At 51.1% G+C, this 17,892-nt stretch overlaps 3 protein-coding genes across 3 annotated transcripts; 2 read left to right on the forward strand and 1 right to left on the reverse strand.

Moving 5' to 3' along the window:
• Window positions 1-1,714: 1,714 nt before the first annotated feature.
• Window positions 1,715-5,082, reverse strand: BU24DRAFT_10165 (uncharacterized protein). The gene is made up of 3 exons (XM_033520703.1): window positions 4,436-5,082; window positions 4,276-4,371; window positions 1,715-4,219 (listed from the first exon to the last, which is right to left on the reverse strand). Exons 1-3 carry the CDS (start codon window positions 4,679-4,681, stop codon window positions 1,763-1,765), a joined length of 2,799 nt encoding a protein of 932 aa, XP_033389212.1. The 5' UTR covers window positions 4,682-5,082; the 3' UTR covers window positions 1,715-1,762.
• Window positions 5,083-8,718: 3,636 nt separating this feature from the next.
• Window positions 8,719-13,730, forward strand: BU24DRAFT_429806 (uncharacterized protein; the record flags this gene model as incomplete). Its single annotated transcript, XM_033529768.1, has 3 exons — window positions 8,719-11,836; window positions 11,887-12,004; window positions 12,053-13,730. The coding sequence occupies 3 exons, from the start codon at window positions 8,719-8,721 to the stop codon at window positions 13,728-13,730; spliced, it is 4,914 nt and encodes a 1,637-aa protein (XP_033389213.1).
• A 1,111-nt stretch (window positions 13,731-14,841) lies between these two features.
• BU24DRAFT_416544 (DUF747-domain-containing protein) lies at window positions 14,842-17,508 on the forward strand. The gene has a single exon (XM_033526481.1). It carries the CDS (start codon window positions 14,847-14,849, stop codon window positions 17,310-17,312), a length of 2,466 nt encoding a protein of 821 aa, XP_033389214.1. The 5' UTR covers window positions 14,842-14,846; the 3' UTR covers window positions 17,313-17,508.
• The last annotated feature ends 384 nt before the right edge of the window (window positions 17,509-17,892 follow it).

Consider the following 17,892-nt stretch of genomic DNA (forward strand, 5'->3'; position numbering starts at 1 on the left):
ATCCTCCAAGTAAGTTTCTTTCCCCCTTCTGTCATTCCCTCTCCCTGTACCCCCCTCCCAATAATTCTGGATTCGAATTCTGGATTCACTGGTTTCTTTCTTTCTGCGGTCGTGCCCTGCCGCTGGTCACGAATGGAAGGAAAGGAAATAGATTGGTGTTGCCAACCCACACCAATCACCACAACAACGAAGGGAAACTCCCAAGATTGATTGGATCGTCAAGCAAAGCCACACGAAGGGGCAGGGCAGGGCAGGGAGGGCATCATATCGATAAAGACATGTATACAATACAAATGACATATTTTTTAAGTCGGTGAAGAAGAAATGTAATGAAATGAAATGAAATGGTAGGAACGAATGAAAAACTTAAAATCGTCCCATATTTTTTGGGTTTGTTTCATGGATTTATGTGTGACTGGTCGGTTTTGGTGAATGTGTAGTGGTGATGATGGTGAAATCGCGTGGACTCACACGACTTGACTTGACTTCCCTTCCCTTCGCTTCGCTTCCGTGAGTAATGAAAGAGTGTTTGCATGTACATCGACCGCTTTGATTTGGATATAGTCGTGTGGAATGCCATTGTATTGTGACATATCGTAACGCAACGTAACGTATCAGAGAATGGCAATCAATCCAAGGTACATCAAAGCCGCCAAACACAGAGAGAAAAAAGAAGAAGAAGAAAAAAAAAAAAACCAACGAATGTACAAACGCAACGAGATCGAGTCTGGGCAGTGGGTCTAGAAATGGAGACGGAAGAAGAGCGGCGGGAAACAGCTGAACTTTTACAAAGTCTCATGATGTAAGTATCTAGTATCATATTTGTTTGATCTAGATGTGCTCGATGCAAATCTTTTTTCGTCCTGGGCATGCATGGCTTGGGAAAGTAACTTCAATTAATGATCCCTCCATTTGTCTCATTTGTTTTTTGTAATGGTGATTTTATTTGAGTATAGATACTCCGTGATGATATCATATAAAGTCGTCCTACCCCGTCCCTAGCTGTTAAATACATTGATTGAATCGAACGAGTCGAGTGGGGAATGAGAAGCGCCCCCCAAAAGGATGTATGTGGAGTCCCCCTTCCCATTCTGTTCGATGTCCCAAGTGCCTTTTTCCAACCCCAAAGTCCCCATGAGAAAGGATATATGACAGACCAAAAGTTTGATGGGCGGAGGGGTTGATGGTAAGTGGTTTCCCCGCCAGCCTCGATGAGAAATTTGACAAACTCCTAAAGGAGAGAACCCAGTATGAACGGATTTAGCGGAATCTTTGACGCCGATGTGATATGCCTAGTAAGGGAGAGAGAGAGAAAGGGAGAAGAAAAAAATCAATGTCTAGGAACGAGACACGCAAATAAACGGCCCAAAACGGAAAACGATGAAATTGACAAGGACAGGAAACCATCCTTCTCAAAAGCAAACAGAAAGAAAGAACTGAACGATCATCTGTCACTCTGCGCAGATTCCACGTCCAATGGCCAACCTAGCCGGTTCGCAATTTCTTTTCTTCCTCCTTATCGTTGGGGATCATATAGATTCGATGGCTTGGTCCCGATTCGCATCTTTTGGTCTAACGGAATAGCACATTTTGGGGAATATGACGGAGGTGGCAGGAACAGTAAAGCAAAAAGATATATAAGGTATACGCTCGCTTGCTTTGAATGAATTCCCTGACTTGAGAAATATGTGTGTAGGATGCAGAGTCGAGTTCAAAGAACCATGGTGATGACGATCGAGACACAAGCAAAATAGGGAAGGGCCTAGCGGAACCAAGGCGAACCTCGTCGCGCGTTGCTCCCCGAGCTGGATCCACCCCTTCCCTCTTCAATGCTGCGTCTCGATCCTGGGCCTATTTCGCTCATTTGGAATAGTAAGGGTTCGTCATCGTCGGCCGCGGCAACCTGGCGACTGGGAAACATATACCGACTTTGGCGTTCGGTAGAGCTGGTACCACCCGTCGTTAGACTTGTAGAGGATCCATGATGCGATACCAAACCCCCACGCCCTCGATTGCTGCTGACTGTGCGGTTACCTCGATTCGATGGAATGTCCGATGTCGACGAGGGGCGCGGCAGATCATCTCGAGAATCAGGTTGGTCTAGGTTGTCAGTAGCTTCGTCGCCACGCTCCGCGCTGGCAAGGAGCTCAGTCTGCGCAAACAGTCCACTGGACGTGAGGTCTGCGGTAGCGGCTCGCTGCGGGTCTGTTGCTCGCTCCACATCTTCTGGTGGCAGACTGGCCGATCGAAGGCCGTACAGGTCGGGCTCATCTTCCAATGCGCGGTTCTGTTGTGCAGCAGAGCTCGACCTTCGGATATAGTTCCAGGGTCGGGGCGATGTAGGGATGTCAATAGCATTTGTCCCCTGATCATCTCCATCACCTCGTTCTCGATCTCGATCTTCGCTTATGCCCTGCCCTTGGGTTGCATGGCTTGGCCTACTTCGACTGCGTCGAGGCTCGTATTCAATGATGCTATTAGCACTCAGACGTGACGGGATCGCTGGGGTATGTGGTGTATGAGGCGAAATTGGCTTTCCGGGGGATGACGACGTGGACACCGAAGTACCAGCAATCATCTGAGGCACGCTGGAGAGCTGGCGGCTAGAAGAAGAAGAAGATCGATGTAGAAGCATTGATGAAGAAACGGAGTCTGACAGAGCGGCATGCGAATCTCTCAAACGCTGGTACTTGTTAAGCTGAGCGGTTGTCCTTCGCATAGTGGCGTCCTTTGCTGCATTGTCATTCCTGTTGAAACTCTTCAAATCCTTCTTTTGTTCGAGGAGCTTCAGGAAGTCTGAAATATTCTCATCGTCTGTTTTGATCGAGCCAGAACTGGCGCCCTCGCCCTCATTGAGAACATCCGAGCCGGGTTGTTGCGACGAGGCTATGCTGCCTTTGCCGCTACTGAGGTTATCATCTTCGGTCTTGCTGCCGCCTCCTGACGAAAATCGACTTCGTCTGTGTCCAAAGCTGCTGCTGTACCGGGTGATGGGTGCTGGCTTCGGTGAACTTGAAGCCGACGAAGCGATGGCAGTCTCATTTGGCAGCGAAGGAGCTCGGAGGGCAGTCTGTGGCAGAGCGGTCAAGGAAGTTCGATTGCGAGGCTGGTTCAGGGCACTGGGGGTGGATCCCCGCCCCAAGGAACTGCTAGGACGTCCAAGTGAACTACCTGGAGATGGAGGTACGACAGGCCCAGGTGCAGGTGAAGATGATAACGAGCCAGCTTTGAAGGGTTGGAATGACACCGACGTTCTCCTCTGGTAAGACGGTGCATCTGTTGACCGAAGCGATGACTTCGAACCCTGTGCTAACCGATGGTTAGGGGGTAGCTTCTGCGGAGGGGTTTCTATGGGAGAGCTGGACGGCATGTCGCGAGCCGCACGAAGTGCGGACAGGGGGCTTGTTCCTGCAGTAGGACCGACTTGATGGAAAGTTGACATGCTGCCATAGGCTTGGCCGAGTTCTGGTACATCCTGTGGTTGGACTTTGTTGACGGGTAGTGACCCAGGCACCTGACCTCGCTCACGGGTGGCCTGCTCCAGATAGCTGTCGTCAAGCCCCATGAAATGGGAGCTCAGCATCGACTCCGAGTCAGAAATGCTGAAATCGCAGTTTGTTCGGTACTCTACGGATACACAGAGGGGACCAACTGGGGAGTTTGAGGGTGTAAATTCTTGGGTTTCGGTGACGTTCTCTGATGATGGATGCAATGGGACGCGGAGTGTGTCTGGTCGCGGGCTTTTGAAATCGCCATTGGAGATGCGATAGTTTAACTTCAAAGAGGGATGGTTAGCTGGTTGCTTCGCTATACTTTTGTGATACTTGAAGGCCGGTAGGAATCGCAAGTATGCATAGAGAGATCGGAACAGAACGACCGCCTTCTTGTAGACGTTGGGTAGCGGATCCCTCAACTCCGAGGGGTGGACTGAGTTTTTGTCACCAACGTGTACCTTCCAGCGTTCTAGTACCAGTTGTGTTGACCTCGTCGTGCGACTCGATGCTCGTGAGGTGGAGTCTACTGGGACATTCAGAGCCTCACCAACATCCCAGCGCTTTCCATCGCCATCATGCACGACTAGCGACTGTTTATGTCCGAGTCCCTTGATATCTAGATATATCTCGATGCAAAGGGAAGGTTGTCCTTGCATAGCGTCCATTGTCTTCCAGGGGAGTAGGTCTTCGGCAAGCAAATCGGTTTCGTCGAGAACGACATTGAACTAGTAGATCGCCATGTCAGTTATGTGTTATCCCAATGTGTGAGCGGAAAACCTACCCATTTATTCTGCCTGAGTTCACCTTTGTTGTTGAAGCTTTGGGGCAAGATCATGCGAGATGAGACGATAGTGAGGGCTGCTTTGGTGAAGAAGTTCTGTTGACCTCAGGTATTAGTAGCTATTCGAGATCAAGAAGCTGGGGTGCCATGTAGTACATACCTGTATCACCTGGTTCACCTTCTGATGGTTCTTCTGCTCCGACTCGGATACCTGCTCTGACCGTGGTACCATTTCGCCGTCACCTTCTTCGACAGCTCTGTCACCATAGGAAGGGGAATCCGAGTAAGGAGAGGAGCGTTCTGGAGTAGGATCCCGCTGGTTGTTTGTGCGGGAGGGGTTGGTCTGAAGATTGTTGGCGGCCGAAGCGGTCCGCGGGGGTTGTCGTGAATGCGACTGCGGCTGCATGGTGTGAATGGGAGCCTCCGGGGAGACAAGGGCGTGCAGGAAGCACTTGGGTAGGTATGACAAGAGCTAGGCTGCGGGGAATCAAGGGCGGTTATGGCTGCTGGGGTTCGGAGAGGCGAATACTTGTGGGAGCCATCACGGGAGGGCGACGGGTGGCTAATCTGGTGCAGCAGTACGGACGGTGACAGTCAGAGATGTCTCTCAGCAGACAGGTCCACGCGGGGGTGATGTCTTATTCGGCCAGGGGTGGAAAGAAGCTCAGGCAGCAGCCATGGTGTAATGATGTTCTAGAGTTGTATAGGGTCGCGTCGAGAGAAGGCCTGAGGCGTTGAGGGTTGAGTTGAGTACCTCAGTGGGAGTGGGCGAGAGAGGTACTGAAGATGGTGAGTAACAGGGCGGATGGGATGTGTGTGGCGGAGGTTGAGATGGGAAGGGAGATATAGAATGTAGATAGGAGTAGAGGTAAGGCAAGGCTATGAAAGGGAATGAGTAGGTAGGCGGATGATGAGGTTGCGGTTGTTGGATGAATGGATGGATAGCTGGACTGGCTTGGATGTTTAGTTAGTAGGAGGGAGGTAGGAGGTAGGATGGGAGGCTCGTGACTGTCCCGTATGACGCTTATCCTTCCTGATAGCGAGGGCAAGTCCCTGGAAGGGCATAAACCAACACACAAGCAACGGCCACCACGCAAAGCAACTGCCAAACGTCTAATCTTGTTATAGTCTAGTATTTAATGTGGCAAACTACATGACCCCGATAAGGAGAGTGTGAAAGAGGGGAGTGGAGGAGATACGAGGATTGATTCACTCTGTAGCTTGAAGGCTGTGGTTACTATGGAGGTAGCTCTTAGCTCCGACTGTTGATAACAAACCGATAAGATCATCTATCAAACTTGGAGAGTGAGACACAAAGGAACCATCTACATGTGAGTACCTGTGCACGAGTTGTGATTCATATTGCCGTCCAGGTATTGTGTCCATGTCTTGTTGATCTTATCACTCTGGAATATGGGGTAATATAACACTCGTACCCCATGCTGTACCTACACTACGGCTGGTGGAGCTTGACGCGTGATTCGAGCCGGCACCCTTCCCCGACCGGAGAACCACCCATGACTTCCTGGTGGAGTACCTACAGGTACTTTGAAGTACCTCTAACTAATGTTACGTGTAATCAACAATGGCCTTGCGATACTTATGAGTACCTTTGAGTACCTAGAGTAGTTATCGGCCATTTTTCTTGTATCTGCTGCTCACGGCCTGATGTCATACGTCCGCACGCAGAGTCTATTCGCAAATGCTTCGTACACATCCCCGTACATGTCCCCTCTCAAGCAAGTGAGTTCATTATTGAATATCACATCTGATTACGACTTACTGTGTATGTATGTAAGGAGTACGGGAGCAGATTTGCACTCCGTCCTCAACCTTGAGCAATATCACGCAATTGGTAACCCGGCTTCACGGCATCGCCTCACCTGCCTTTCCCCTTCCCACCCAACACCAACACCCTCTAACTAACCATCTGTCTATCTATCTACTCTGTACCTCCAGCTATCTACCTACCTAGTTACCCTCTTGACTTGCGGTTTTGAGTGCTGACCGGCGTTACACAACCCACACTTCTGCTCCCTTTGTGCGTGCCACGACGCTGATTGTCATTGTTGAGCCTCCCCCTCGCCTCCAATCAGCTTCCAATCTCCTGCCCATCTGTGCGTTTTCCTTGCCAACTCGCCGCGACATGAGACATCATCGTTGCCATCAAGTACATGTCTACTCCGTACAATCGATCTTGGACTACCTGTACCTACGTGGCCTAGACACTGGCTAGCCTCTGACAAGGTCAAGGTCTCATCCGACTGAACCTTTGCACCATCGGTGAATTGTTCCGTGCTTTGCGTTTGTCCTTTGAGGCAGGACGTCAGTCAATCACGTCCTAACAACCAGCATGAAGGGAAGAAAACACCAAACCTATCCACCATGCTGCACGCCTCCTCGTCTAAACTCTCCCATCTGTGTTGCCTAGCATTTGATACGGCCAATCCACAGCACCTACAATATCTGCGAGAGTGCTGCCTGTCCTCAACATAATCCACAATCCCCTCTCTTTTCCACACTCTCTTGCACCCGACCACACCACAATATACCGTCTTCTTGCGACCCCATTGGATATGTTTCCGACCCTGCGTAACCTTTGCCTCTGCCTACGCTACGAGTGCATGCATAGCCGCCTCGACATTTCTTCATGCATCCCACATCACGGATCGAATAGTACTGGTGTGCGGGGGGGCCGTTCTCCCCTCTCCATAATTGCATCTAGCAGTGCATATAATGCTCTAGGCAATGATGTCGACCGGTGAAGTTGATCCTACCGGTCAATTGGGTTCACCAGAGTTCACCAGAATTGCTCAATTGGGATTCGTCGACCTGATGCTTCCGTACAAGGGGGCAACGTGTTCTCCAAACAGAAATCCTGGCCGATTATTTGACAATAATTTATCCAGTAGGAAGCTTGCGCGGATCCGATGGCGCGCGTTGCCTATCTACTGTGTAACATACCTCGTAGCGCAGCACTCGCCTGAACAAGACAGCCCGTTGTTGGTTGGAAACATGTTTAGACGACCTTTCGCATTCATGTGGACATGATTAGTTGGCGAGCACATATTATGTCTTTCTTTGAAACATTTTTTGTACGTACACCTATCCCATTTAATGTATACCACAGGAGGGAAGGGCGCGTCCCGTGTGTGGACTTCAAAGTGGTTGCTGCTGTCTGCTTCCATACGATTGACCCACGAACAGAACACTGCATAGTTGTTTTGACCATCAACAATTTCAATGAACAATCTGCCAAGCACACTTTACTGGTGTCTAGTAATTAAATTGATTTAGGTATTGTGTTCACCGCCAGATCGACCAGTGGAGCATGAACGTGCGCAGAAGGGGACTACATATAGGGCCGGCGCCCCAAGTCCCAGATACTAAAAAGACTCCCTCGAGTTCATTGCTACAAATATCTACCCCTCTAGAACGCAAAGCCTCTCAACAACCCCTCTTGAGGATCATCCGAGGCAGGTTGTTTGTAGTCTGGGTTAGTTGAACTACATCCTGTTCCATAGTAGTAGAAGATGGAAGTTGCAGCATCGAGCTCCTTTGAATGGTGCGCGTGGTACCTCGGCGGATCTGATTGGCCGTGGAGGGAATTAACGCGTCCATTCACTCCCGCGGCACTCGTCTACTTGTACCAATGTACCTGGATATATAACATATATCAATATTCAATGACTTGACTGACCCCGCCAACTGACTGCATATACAGCTGTCACAGTGCTAATATACAGAAAACCACTTTGACAATTGCATCGCAGAGATTACAAGTCATTATCTTTCTCACTGACTCATTCTGAGCCTTTGCGACTCACACACCGAGAGATTAGGACCCCGGCTCCCCGTCCATTTGCGCGTTTCGTCATCATCATAGACTAACTATCGACCGCCATCCATCCGCGCACTCTGTCTCCTATTCACCACCACCACCACTCAGTAACTACTATCCCGCAACGCAGCCACGGTATCTTTTGGTTCTGTCTTACTTCCCAAGAAAGCAACAAGTACATCTCCCTGAATCGCTCCTCGAATAATCGTCTTCGCATAAGTTTCAACGCTTCGGCCGATTCTACCCCTCTCCTCCGCGTCGCCGACCTACGAGTAGTACAAGTGTCTGTCTGCCTGCGCACATTCCGATTGCCACCCAACGGAAATCTATCGCAAGCCACGAACGACGCACTTTCGCGAGTTCAACCACCCCCGCCATTATCCTTCGTCGAATCCCACTATTCTCCAACGACTCAAGCCCGTCAAATCCCATAGAATCCTTTCGGCCGTTTGGCACCACCGGCCACGCCCGTGTCCGGTATCCTCCTCTGGAGTCTTCCCAAGCTTCGCAACCAGCACCTTTAAATAAGCTTTGACCTTCGAGGTCATAGCGAGGTGCTATCTGTCGAAGCAGTCGGAATACTCTTATACCCTTATTAGCACATGAGTGGCCATCTCTGGAAATCATACTTTGAAGATGATGTCGATAGCTTTCGACATGTCTTGCAAAATGCCTCCCATACCCCGCGTCCAGGAACACAGAAAAGCTTCGCTAGCTGGCAGGGCGGAAGCCATGGCGCGGCGATGAACAGCAGTCCGGGTAGTTATGGCATGTCACCCATGCTCAACTCCAAAGGGCGGAGGGCTCTGAACCAGGCACCCGTCACCCTGACCCGGTCGGACATTAACAGTCGCGATGGAGCGGGAATGACAATCCTACATCATGTCGCGTCTTCGACGGCAGAGAATGCCGCCGCGTTTGCCCAGGCGCTGTTGGAACATTCGTTGATTGATTTGTATATTCAAGATACCGAGAACGGTTGGACATCCCTGCACCGCGCTTTTTATTTTGGAAACATTACCATCGCGCGCCTGATCCTTAATAAGGATACGCAGAATATACTTGGCCACAACTCAAGTGGTTTCAATCCTCACGCTCGTGGTTTAGTCAAGATCAAAGATAAAGAAGGATACGGTCCCCTCGACTTGTTCGCATTGACCATCAAAGATAGAACACTGCAACCGGAGGAAGCCCCCAGAAATGATTCGGATTCCGACGACGAATTGGCATATGGTGACAGTGGTGATTGGGACGACGAAGCGAGGGGAAGGACCATTGTCCCACCTATACTATTGAGCGGCGACGAAGTCTTCACGTTCGGCAGTAACAAAAATGTGACCCTTGGGTTCGGTGACGAGGATGATCGCCAATTTCCGGAACGTATCACTCTTAGAAGACCGGACCACCTGCTTCAAAGGTTTTACCGCGAGCATAGAGAGGCGCGACTGCAAGCATCATCTTATATGAATCAATCGCTGCAAGAGTCCGAAGTTCTTCACCCAAGATCCTTGGATGAGCTGCCAGTTCGGATACGAAATACTCCGATTGTCACCCAGGATGTACAAATGTCTAAGTTGCACACTGCTGTACTTACTACCGATCCTGTTTCCAACCTGTATATGTGTGGACATGGCGCTGGCGGTCGACTCGGAACTGGTGACGAATCGACCAGGCATCAGTTCACCTGCATCGAAGGGGGCGGGTTGAGTCAGAAGAAGGTCGCTGCAGTGGCACTAGGGCAGAATCATACGTTGGCTATCTCTGACGAAGGAGAAGTCTTCTCTTGGGGCAACAATGCTTTTGGACAGTTGGGATACGTACTTCCAAAACCCGCCCTCAAGGAAGATGATCCAATATCGAGTCTCCCAAGACAGATTTATGGTCCATTGAAACGAGAGATCGTGATCGGCATTGCAGCATCACGGATACATTCAGTTGTTCACACAGCAACTTCTCTCTATACATTTGGAAAGAACGAGGGTCAACTTGGTATTGTTGCTTCCGATGCTCGTTCTCTTGATAGCCAGGTGATACCCCGGAAAGTCGCCGCATCGTTGTTCTCGTCTCCAATTTCATCTGCTTCGGCCATTGATGGAGCCACTATATGTCTACTTGAGAATCGAGAAGTTTGGGTCTTTGCCAACTTTGGTTATGCAAGATTGAACTTCCCGTTGGATGGATTCACACATCCGTTCTTCAAGGAGAGCTGGCTCACAACGAAGTACGATACCACACCTAATCAGATCAAGAAGATCACAGCAGGTGGCGATACAGTCTGCGCTTTATCATCGGCAGGAGAGGTTTTCACGGTCGCCCTCAGTCGTCGCTCTGAAACGGGCACTGACGCTGATACTTCAACCACGAATCCTAAGCAGATACGAGGTGCTCTGTCCACACCGTATCGTATATGGTCGGCTAAGAGCAGCCATATGGCTGCGAGAGATGTTGATGTAGACCACGATGGCTCGATCATTTTGACCACCCAGGCCGGCACAGTCTGGCGGCGGACAAAGCGAGCCACACTCAAGAACGCAAATGTCTCCCGCACTACGGATAACAAACCGAAGGATTACAAATTCTTGCGAGTTCCCGGCCTCACTCGTGTTATTGGGGTTCGTGCTTCCGCTTTTGGCGCTTACGCGGCGATTCGGAGGGACTGCAATGTTACAAAGACCCAGATTGGAGTGGACGAGCCCAACATCTGGAAAGATCTTGCTTCTTTGGTCCCAATCGGCGAGCTTTTCGAGTTCCACGAAGATAGCGAAGATGAGAATCCCACCCCGAGGTTCTGGCAGCGTCCATCGAATGCGCAGTCGCTGCGAAAGCGCACGCTGCAGTCCAAAGACCTTGAAACTGAAGTGACCGACGTTGTGCGCCGAAAACTGTTCTCCTCTGAAAACTCGTACGACATGGTACTTGCGACAACGCTCAGTGATGTTCGCATTCCAGTACACGAATTCGTTTTGGCTGGACGCAGTCGCGTCATCAGGGATGTCATGCTCGACTACCGCGTAAGCGGCAAGTCCGTAGATATACCTGAAGTTTTGTCCGTCACTGAGGTTGATGGCAAACTAACGGTCTTGTTCCAAGGAGTGGACTTTCTTACTGTCTTTAACATCGTCGTCTACATCTACACCGACTCGATTGTCGATTTCTGGAACTATACGCGCCAGTACCCAAAAATGGCTTTCAGGTACAGGGCAGTGCGTGTGGAGCTGATGAAGGTAGCGTCAAAGCTAGAGATGAAACAGCTCGAACCAGCAGTACGGCAAATGGTGAGTCCTATACGTTCCTTGGATAAGGACATGGTATCTGCCATCAAGGACCAATCCTACTTCGAAAGTGGCGATGTCATTGTGGAACTAGCCGATGGGGAGAGACTCCTTCACTCAGACATACTATGTCAACGATGTCCATTCTTCGAAGGCCTCTTCCGAGGCCGCGCTGGTGGGCAGTGGCTCGCTGGTAGACGCACTGAAGAATCGAGACATACAAGAGTCGATCTCAGCCATGTAGAGAGCGATCTGTTTGAACTGGTTGTCCGCCATATCTACACCGATGCCGGAGAGGAAATGTTTGATGACTTCACAAGTGAAGATCTCAATGATTATCTTGCTCTTGATGAACTCCTCGACCACATCATGGACATCATGTCCATTGCGAACGAGTTGATGCTGGACCGGTTATCACAAATTTGCCAAAGACTGATCGGCCGATACGGTAAGTTTGATAATCGGTATGAAAGAGAGAAATTCTTACAGCGAAATTAGTCAACTCTCGGAATGTATGCTCGCTTCTCGACGCCATTGCGCCCAGTTCTGTAGCCGAATTCAAAGATGCAACCCTCGAATATGTTTGTCTGAGTCTGGAAGCTGTCTTGCAAAATGGGTAAGATTCCAATTACCGATTTGAGAAACTCGCTCTAACGTGATACAGTTCTCTGGATGAAATGGATGACGAAGTTCTCCTCGATCTCGATGCTGTCGTCCGAGATAATCAGTTGGCAACCCTACCATTTGCGAGAAGTGGACGAGCCGAATCGCTACTATTTGATAAGTATCCTGACCTCGCGGAGCGAATCGAAAGAGGCAAACGTGCAAGGATTGATGCCATTGTACTCTCTAATAAATTTTCTGACAACGATGGAACGACATCTGCCTCCTTCAGAGCACAGAGTCTTGAAGAGGTCGCGGCTTCACCATTACGCCAGCGTAACCGCCGAAAGTCAAGAGACGCAAAATTGACAGACAGCCCTTCTGCGACACCTGCTCTTCGAGGCAAGACTTCCGTGCCAGACCTCATGTTCGAGATGTCGGATGGAGAAGACGACGAACTCGATAGTCGTAAGCCTATATCTCCGCCTCGTTTTCATAAAGACCATTCTGCTGCATCGTTGGCCACATCCCCTGAGGAATCATGGCCTGGTGTCTCCCGCAAACAATCTCTTCAAGCAAGTCTCGTAACAAGAGAGACTATTTCGTCGTCGCCATTGCAAGCACCTATTGACCCACGAACGCCGGATCGGCCATGGGGTGTGGCTCCGTTGGGTGGAGATAAGCTTGACCTCAAGGACATTATGAGCCAGACCGCAACAGACAAGCCCTCCAATTTGACCATTGGACTCTCGCAGCAAAGCAAAGAGGACCGCCCTTCAGGGTCCTTTCAGGCGAAAGTCTCCCAGAAAGAACGCAAGCGACAGCAACAGTCCCAGCAACTCGGACACCCATCCAGTCTCAACAAACCTCAGCCAGTGCCGCCTACAGTCTCTCCATGGCAGGCCATGTCACATCGAAAGTCCACTCCAACAGGTAGCCCTGTCGTCGTTCCAACGCCACCACCTCGGACGACCAGCACACCCCAATTGACCATGCGCCAGACCATAGCGAACAACGGTGCAGGATCATCCAAACAGAAGACGCCATCAACACCATCGCAATCTGCACGAAAGCCGTCCACTGGTGGCCAACAGGCAGAAAACCGGCCTTCTCCTGCCTCTGGTCCTGGTATGGCCGTCTCCACCACGCCAATTGCGACTCCGCATTCAGTGCGCCACATCCCCCTACCGTCACACTCTCCAACATCGCCAAGTCAGCATCTTAGCATGATTGAGATTCTCTCTATGCAAGAGCTAGAGAAACATCACATCAAGGACGCTGCATCTAAGCGAAGCCTACAAGAGATCCAACAAGAACAAGAGTTTCAGCAATGGTGGGATCAAGAGAGCAAGAGGGTCATGCTGGAAGAAGAGCAACAGAAGAGGGCAGCAGAGAGGGCAGCTAAAGCCAGTCGTGGTCGAGGCAGAGGTCGTGGTGGTAGAGGAGGCAAAGCAACCAAAGGCAAAGACAAGAAAGAGGACAACGAAGAGGGGCGGGCGAAAGCTAACAAGGACGATGCTGGCCCTGTGAACCCGAAACCTGACTCGACAGCTGCAAAATCCACACCAAGACAGGATGGCAATGATCGTGGACGTGGCAAGGCCAAAGGTCCGAGAGGACGCGGAGGGCCTGGTGGCAGAGGTGGTGGTCGAGGTTCAGGCGCGACGGTCAAAGAGAACGCAGCTCCGCAAGCAGCACCTCAAAAACAGAGCGGTGGCATAAGTACAAATCGCTCGTAAGCAACGGCTTGACAGATAGACATTTTGTGGGGTCTTCATCTTCGTTCCTACATGATCTATCGCATTTAGAAGTACATATTCCGTACATATATGCATTATGTCCTAATGCTGTAACATAAAAGTATATATACCATAATCGCAACTTTTCCAACCATGGCTCCCAAAAACACTGTCAGATAATATTGCTTTACCAAAAATAAAGAATCCTAACTATAAAACATGAAAAGTATAAGTAGCCAGACATTCCCACATCCTACACTCCGTTTCAAACCCCCTCCCTGCATTCCGACCACCTTTCCGACCGCCGACACCATCAACAAGACGCCACAGTACAGAAGGACCCCCCGCCAAGACAGAACACCTCTCCACAATTAAAGTCCAAGCTCACCTCCGGGGGCACCTCCAATGCAGCATAACCTCCACGATTCGCACTCGTACCCGTCTCGCACATGCGCGCCATGCCGCTCCTCTCCCTCTCCTCACACTCCCTGGTACGCAATGGACAGGGTCGACGAAGCGAGGCCGCGCAAAGCTGCAGCTGCAGCAGCGCAGCAGCAGTCCCGAGCGACTGAACAGCAGCAACAGCTACCCACGCCGTCGGTGTCTCCCGAGCCCGAGGACGTGGCTTCCCAACGGAACAACGACGACAATCACAATGGCGTCGAGCACAACACGAAGCATTCGAACCCCTCAACAGCCGGAGGCGACGAACTTTCAAAAGATGGTGGAGGAAGTAGCACATCGAACGGAGGTCTAAAAGTGTCGTCCACCACGGCCGGCAGCGGAGTAACGACACCGACACCCGCAACATCCAACGACGAAGCGGTGCTATCGGACGCAAGCGAGAAGGGAACGAGCACGAGGATGGCGTCTATGCGGCCACATCCCACGATCAAGCGGCCCGGCGACGGGCGGAGGAGGAGCAGCGTCACAGAGCATGAGAAGATGCTTAAGCTTAGCCCGAAGCAGATCCACGAGCTGACGAGCGAGCCGGCGAGTATTCCTGTGCGTGCGGCTACGCCTATACTTGAAGATGCGTCGGAGGGTGGTGGGGAGGAGTCAGGGAAGGGGTTGGGGGTTGGTCTTGAGCCGGCATTGGAGCTGCCGGAGGGGGGGATGGGTGGTGGTGGTGATGGGAGTGGGGATGTGAACGTTGATCATGTGGAGAGGAGGGGTCATGCATCGTCAGTGTCGAGATTGCATGGCTTGAAGCAAGAGAAGGAGGCTGTCGTTGCTGTTAAAGCGAACGGCATGGAAACGCGGTCTGGACGCCCGACCATGAGCTCGAGATCCATGACTACGCCTTCGCTCGTCCGGAGGAAGACGTCTACACATAGGCAGGCGCACGAAGGAGATGCGGAGAAGAGGGCATCTAGACCTGTGCTTCCGCCGCTCAATCTCGAGCATAACAATAAGGATAATGTCCCAGGTATTACCAACAGCAACCTACGACCATCCGTGAATCCGGAAAAGGAGAGAGATCCTTCACCAATACCCACTGGAATGCCCCTACCCCCATTCTCAATACCGACGTTTCTCTCGCTCGAACTTTCTGGCAACAGACCGTCACCTTTGTACATATATCGTCCTTCGAGTTCCGACTTCCCCTATGAATCGTCCAAGATCAAGTACGAAAGACTGGTCAATTTTCTGTTCTTGCCTCCTAAACTCGAGGGCATCCTTGGTTTTGGAGCACTGGCTTGTCTCGATGCATGGATGCATGTTCTCACCATCTTGCCGCTGCGTTTCCTGCTCGCAGTCTGGATCCTGTCGAAGTGGTGGGGCTCGGTGATCATCAAAGAGATTCGCGATCTGTGGAACTTCGTTTACAGTGGGCTGGGCCGCGTATGGAGGAGGCGGAATATGAGTTCAGAAAGCCAGACTCCGACCCCAAACCTCGCGACACCGGCCGATGAGGTGCCTCCTACACGCTCACGTAGACCGTCAGTGTCGGCCACACTGAGTCCGACCCAGGCGACTAATGCTGGTTCCAAAGAGAACGGGATGACACCGCAGAGCATTGCATTCCCAGAGCTCAGAGAGAAGCGGAAGCGCCTCTCACGGTACCGACATCGACGGACGAAATCGACGCCTTCTGCCTTGCTCCCGAGCCACAAGGCGGATATTCTAAAAGGCCTCCTTGTCATCACTAGCTGCGCTGTTCTTATGCGGTTCGATGCCAGTAAAATGTATCACAGCATCCGTGGACAGGCGGCTATCAAACTCTATGTCATCTACAACACCCTTGAAGTGTGCGACCGCCTGCTCGCTGCGGTCGGTCAAGATGTTCTGGAATGTCTCTTATCACGCGAGACTCTCGATCGCAATGCTGATGGGCGAAGTAAGGTCATCCGCCCATTCTGGATGTTCGTGCTGGCTCTTCTCTACACGGTTGCCCATGCCACTGCTCTTTTCTACCAAGTCATCACGCTCAACGTGGCTGTCAATTCGTACTCGAACGCTTTGCTTACTCTCCTCATGTCGAATCAATTCGTCGAGATTAAGGGTACAGTGTTCAAGAAGTTTGAGAAAGAGAATCTGTTCCAGGTCACCTGTGCGGATATCGTTGAACGGTTTCAGCTCTGGATGATGCTTCTCATCATCGCCATGCGCAACATTGTCGAGGTCGGCGGCCTCAGCATTCAGACCAGCAGCGAGCCTTCATTCTGGCGGACAGCCTTCGGGGGTAGTAGCAGGAACGCGACGGCACCCTTCACTGCCTCGAGTATGATTCCGCGCAGTTTCACGATATTCCCCACATGGATCGGACAGGTGCTGAACCCCTTCCTGCTGGTGCTCGGCAGCGAGATGCTCGTCGATTGGCTGAAGCACGCCTACATCACCAAATTCAATCAGACCAAGCCAGAAGTGTACAGCAAGTTCCTCGACGTCCTAGCAAAGGACTACTACTCCAATGCATTCACCGACCCAAACCTCACCCGCCGCCTCGGGCTCCCCGTCCTACCCCTCGCCTGCCTCTTCATCCGCGCCGCCATCCAGACCTACCACATGTTCATCGCAACGCACATGCCGCTCCCGTTCCCATCCACCGCAACATCCCTAACCTCCTCCTCTGAACCCACGACCTCCTCCCCAGCCACGACTGCCGCCCTCGCCCACATCGACCAAATCTTCCGCCGCGCGCTCGGCCGCTCAAGCTTCGGCGCCGGTGTATCCACCTCCCAATCCGCCTGGACATCCTGGCTTACCAGCTGGACGCTCGACGACTTCATCGCCTTCGCAACCATGGCCATGGTCTTCCTCGTCCTGTACCTTGTGCTCCTCGCCTTCAAAATCCTCCTCGGCATGTTCCTCCTGCGCGTCGCGCGCGACCGCTACCACACGATGCACACCCGCGAGAAGCTCAACGTCGAGACGGGCGGGAAGCGCATAGGCGGGTGGGGTGTCGTCGACGTCTCTGAGGACCAGCGCAGGTGGATATACAACGACGACCCTGAGGGGTTGAGGGCTATGCGGGAACGGGACGAGAGGCAGAGGAAGAAGGACGAGAAGGAGAGGGAGGGGGGAGCTGGGTTTGGGCATGTTAGTCGGTATGCTATGGTTGCTAAGAGGATTTGGTGAGGGAGTGGGGTTCTGTATGTTGTTGCTCCCTACTGTATGTGTCATCTTATGGTGTGGAATGAATGAAAGAAGTGTTGTTCCAGATCATGTGGTATCGACAAAAAAATCTTAGAGTTAGATTTATCACAGGACAATGGAGAGAGGTTTTCACTGTTCAAGACACAAACATATTGATACAAGCTTCCAATTCGTACATACAGTGAGATGGCTGGACTTGAACTTGATGAGTCTCGTCCACCCCCCTTTTCTAGAACTACGAAGAAATAGGAAGGATTTCTAAATCATGATGTGTTCATGAGCATTATGACAGATAGATTTAACATTCATTTTGAAGAAACCATATATGAAATCTTTGGCCAAGTCACAAAAATGTTGTGTAGGTTTGCTTAGATAAATCTGGGGAAAGTGTGTTTGTAGTGGTGTAGCACCCCTGAGTTGTATTCAAGTACAGCAGAACTACAACCACAGGGAAGTTTTTCCACCACATTGAAGATAGCACTTTCTCTGAATAAGTTCTATAGGAGTTTTCACATATTCCTGATATTCCTAGAAGTAAATCAAGAGCAATAAGCATGAATTC

This window comes from Aaosphaeria arxii (assembly GCF_010015735.1).
Source record: "Aaosphaeria arxii CBS 175.79 unplaced genomic scaffold BU24scaffold_1, whole genome shotgun sequence".
Taxonomy (NCBI): Eukaryota; Fungi; Ascomycota; class Dothideomycetes; order Pleosporales; genus Aaosphaeria; species Aaosphaeria arxii.